The following is a 4038-nucleotide window of genomic DNA, read 5'->3' as shown; positions in this document are numbered from 1 at the left end:
GATATGCTACTCCACATACTTGTCAGGAAATATTGCCCCTTAGCACTTACAACATATCTGCAAGAACCCCACCGCAGCTACGTCGGGGCCTAAGCTTAGACCCCCCGCGTGCTCTAGGTGCTAAAACGTATGTTTAATCCTAATAAGAGACTATGGAGCCTCGAATCCAAACTTTTAGCGAGGGATTCGAAAGTCTTACCATTGAACCAACTCCATGTTGGTCTGTATGACAGTATTACTTGTATTTAATTGAAATTATTTTACAAACAAATTTATTACATTGAGAATTTATACAAAATGATATAATAATATATTTTTTGTAATTAAAAAATAAAACCTTATTGTGTATGAAAATTTAATTTATATATTATTACAAGTCATAAATCAAAAAAAAAAAAAAATTAGATACTTACATTATATACCTCTAGGCCAATGAAAATTGCAAAACATAATTAACAAATGTGAGACAATATATCTTATTTGTAAAAAAAATCATTATTTAATATTATTTATGTTTAAAGTTAAAAAAAAATAATGAGGGAAACAATATTAATCTATAGTAGTCTTTAATCTCACATATAAGATGGATTTCATAAAAAAATTTAGTGGGTCTAATCTATGTATGTCTAATTGAATAATCAAATTTTTCTGAAATAATTTTGGTCCCCATCATCTGTCTCTCTCACTCCATAATTATTCTGTATCTCTTACCATATTCGTATACATATAAGCTTCATTTTATTAGCAATTAACGACAACATGGACTGCAGGTGCTGACTCTTATTTCGCCATTTTATTAGCTTATAAAGCTACCAGACAACTCCTATCTCACTCACCCCTCTCTCTCCTCTTCCAAGTTCTATTCAATTCAAACATTATATCATAACACATCGCTCTCATTAAACTATTTGCTCATACTCTCTCTGCTCCTAACTATATTCTCACCATCTCTATTTCTCATTCACTACCCATATCATCTTCTCTCTTTTCTTCCAAGCTCTGCATACATACATACATACATACATACATATATATATATATATATAGAGAGAGAGAGAGAGGATGAATAGTTGCAGTAGTAGTTCTCATGGAAACATGGTAGGTGGACCATGTACATGTGGTGTGTTTCACACTCAAAGCAATTCATTCTCAATGCTATTCCCAAAGGATTTTGATGAACAAGAAGCTGATATGTATTCATTCACATCCTCCTCCTCCTCTTCTTCTTCTTCACCTGTTGATTGCACTCTCTCTCTTGGAACTCCATCGACTCGCAGCTGTGAGAGTGCTGAGAAGCGAGTCCACCACCATGATCGACTCATACCCAGCTTTTGTTGGGACATACTACAGTCGAAGAAGCACACTGCTTCGTCGCCGCCAACTCACAACAAGGCCAGCCGTGGAAGCGGCGGTGGTGATTCGCTACTTGCTCGGCGTTGTGCTAACTGCGACACCACTTCTACTCCTCTCTGGAGGAACGGTCCAAGAGGCCCTAAGGTCCCATACTACTTGCTGCCATTCTTCTCTATACACTATCATGATTTATATCGTTTTATTTCTCCAATTCATGAACTCTTGTTTTGATTGCAACTACCCTTTTAAAAGGATTGAAGTCATGCGTATTTTATAGTTGGGACAGTCAAAATGTAGTTTATAAATTGATGTTTTCTAATTATTATTATTTTTTGTCCAATAAATTATTAGCGAATATTAATTTTTGTCCTCATTTTATAACCTTCACTTCGATCCTCAACCATGAGAAAACTGTAGAAATGCCCCATTCCAAAAGATAGAAGTGATTCATTTTATTTTTATTTTTTATGTATTCACTTTTATAGTTAAGAGCCTGAAAATGTATAATGTCATAAATTAGTGAAATAAATTGATATTTGTTAGGTGATTTTGGTATAATTAATCTTCCCCCCCCCCCCTTAACTATCAATAGATATTAATTTATTTCCTCATTTATTTTTTTATCCTCAATTATAAAACTTGTACAAATGTTCCAAGGATAGAAATGATACATTTTCGAGTTGAAGGTCTTTAAAAAGTTAATAAATGAGAGAAATAAATTTGACATGTTTTTAAAAATGATACATTTTTTAATTATTTTTTTCACATGTTTTTATATATGCAGCTAACTTGTGTGTGAAACTGTGAATTGCAGTCGCTTTGCAATGCTTGTGGAATTCGATTCAAGAAGGAAGAAAGGAGAGCAACTGCAACTGCAGCCGCCGCCACCATCACCACCACCACCGCTAGCGGCGGAGCTGCATCAGCAATAATGGACTCTCATCAACGCATGCTAAACAACAGTTCATGGGACCAACATCATCATCAACAGTCCCAAAAAATGCCATGCTTCTCTCCGGCGATCGGAAGCGAATTCAGATTCATCAACGCCGACAGTGATCGCGACATCGACACCAGCATTCCGTTCCTTTCTTGGCACCGAAACATCACAGACAGGCCAAGTCTTGTTCATGGCTTCACGAGATAAACATATAAACAACAACAAGCTGATGATGATCAAGATTAGGAAGCTAAGCTATTTAAATAATTTTTTTTTTTTTTTTTTAACCGGTACTCTGAAATTAACCACTGGATAAATTTTGAATAGCCTCAAGATTTCGAATTTTTAGCGTTTGTGGGATTTGACCCTACGATCACTTGGATGATAAATCATTTTGGTTGGCTCTATTCCAACTAAACCTACTTACTACTATTATACGACGCCGTTTGGCTTTATGGTCTTCAACTTCTTCGAATTCTTTAGTTTTGCTTTTGTTTTTGTTTTTTTGTTTTTTTGTTTTTTTTTAAAAGCTTGTCCCAGCTTACATAGATGGAGTGAAAATGGGAGAATTCTATGTTGGTGGTATTTGCTTTTTCTTTATTAGTATTAGTTCTTTTTAACTTTTACCTTTCAGTTTCAGTCCTACCTTTATATGGTTTCACTTTGTGTTTACTCTATTTCATGATATTTGTGTATTTTTTTTTTTCAGTCCTACCTTTATATGGTTTCACTTTGTGTTTACTCTATTTCATGATATTTGTGTATTTTTTTTTTCAATGTTATATTTGGTTAGAAAATTTAGAAAGTGATTTGAAAAAGAAAAGAAAAAAAAGATAAATAAAATGTAAATAAAATATATATATATATATATATTTTATACAGTCTAACACACTTTTTTTTTTTTTTTTTTTTTCGTTCCAAATTATTCCTTAAATTGTTCAATCAAATACAGCATAAAGAATGATACTGATGATTTTTAAATGATGATGGAGGTAGATGCACCATTTGATTTGTTTACTATCATTTGTGTTTAGATAGTTTATTGTAGAATAAAGACATGAAAATGACGCACCTAATTTTTAGAATAAGCTACACTAAAATAAATAAATAAATATATTGTAAATTTGACATAATTACACTTAAAATGAAATTTTATATAATTATGTTAAATTTGTTGGACTTATTTTATTTTTTCTAAACTCCAAGATTGGTTGATATAACTTAATTTTTATGCAAAATTTGCCATTTGAATGGTGTGGCATTGTGTTAGCAAAAATTCAGTTCAGCCCCAATCGACAATTATTGATCAACATGCTTCAACTAATTTTAAATAAACACAAAAGTGATCAGACTTTGTGGTTGAGTCTTATGCCTTAAACAAATTAAGGATTTCCCTGGAAGTAATTATGTAAAGAACGATTTGAACAGAAAAATAATATGTATTTATTTAATTAAATTGTCACTTGCTATCAGTTACAATAACTCAAATAAGAACAAAGAAATGAAAAATACAGCAATCGACAGAAAGAAGATTAGTAGGGATTGGAAAAAGCTATTACTAATCTACTCCTAACAATTACTAAGTTAAACTACTTCTAGATAAATATCACGTTTTGTGAATGGTGATTGAGATGATTGATTGATGCTTCTTTGTATCTCTCCTGACCTATTTATAGGTTCAGCCACATGAGAGAAAAAGATAACCTAAACCCATGATTTTCTTAACAAGTCCATAATTTCCTCAA

At 32.3% G+C, this 4038-nt stretch overlaps 1 protein-coding gene across 1 annotated transcript; it reads left to right on the top strand.

The window, feature by feature from the left end:
• The first annotated feature begins 769 nt into the window (after window positions 1-769).
• Window positions 770-2878, top strand: LOC114257630 (GATA transcription factor 19). The gene is made up of 2 exons (XM_028197407.2): window positions 770-1497; window positions 2168-2878. The coding sequence occupies exons 1-2, from the start codon at window positions 1063-1065 to the stop codon at window positions 2498-2500; spliced, it is 768 nt and encodes a 255-aa protein (XP_028053208.2). The 5' UTR covers window positions 770-1062; the 3' UTR covers window positions 2501-2878.
• The last annotated feature ends 1160 nt before the right edge of the window (window positions 2879-4038 follow it).

This window comes from Camellia sinensis, chromosome 4 (genome assembly GCF_055761805.1).
Source record: "Camellia sinensis isolate YWXY chromosome 4, ASM5576180v1, whole genome shotgun sequence".
Classification (NCBI taxonomy): domain Eukaryota; kingdom Viridiplantae; phylum Streptophyta; class Magnoliopsida; order Ericales; family Theaceae; genus Camellia; species Camellia sinensis.
Note: the sequence above shows the minus strand (reverse complement) of the source record. Positions and strands in the feature narration are given on the sequence as shown.

Excerpts from the sequence above, each read along its gene's own strand:
- LOC114257630 (XM_028197407.2), top strand. The coding sequence starts at position 1,063 with ATGAATAGTTGCAGTAGTAGTTCTCATGGAAACATGGTAGGTGGACCA. Across the intron at positions 1,498-2,167 it reads ACGGTCCAAGAGGCCCTAAG|TCGCTTTGCAATGCTTGTGG; the intron begins GTCCCATACTAC and ends TGTGAATTGCAG.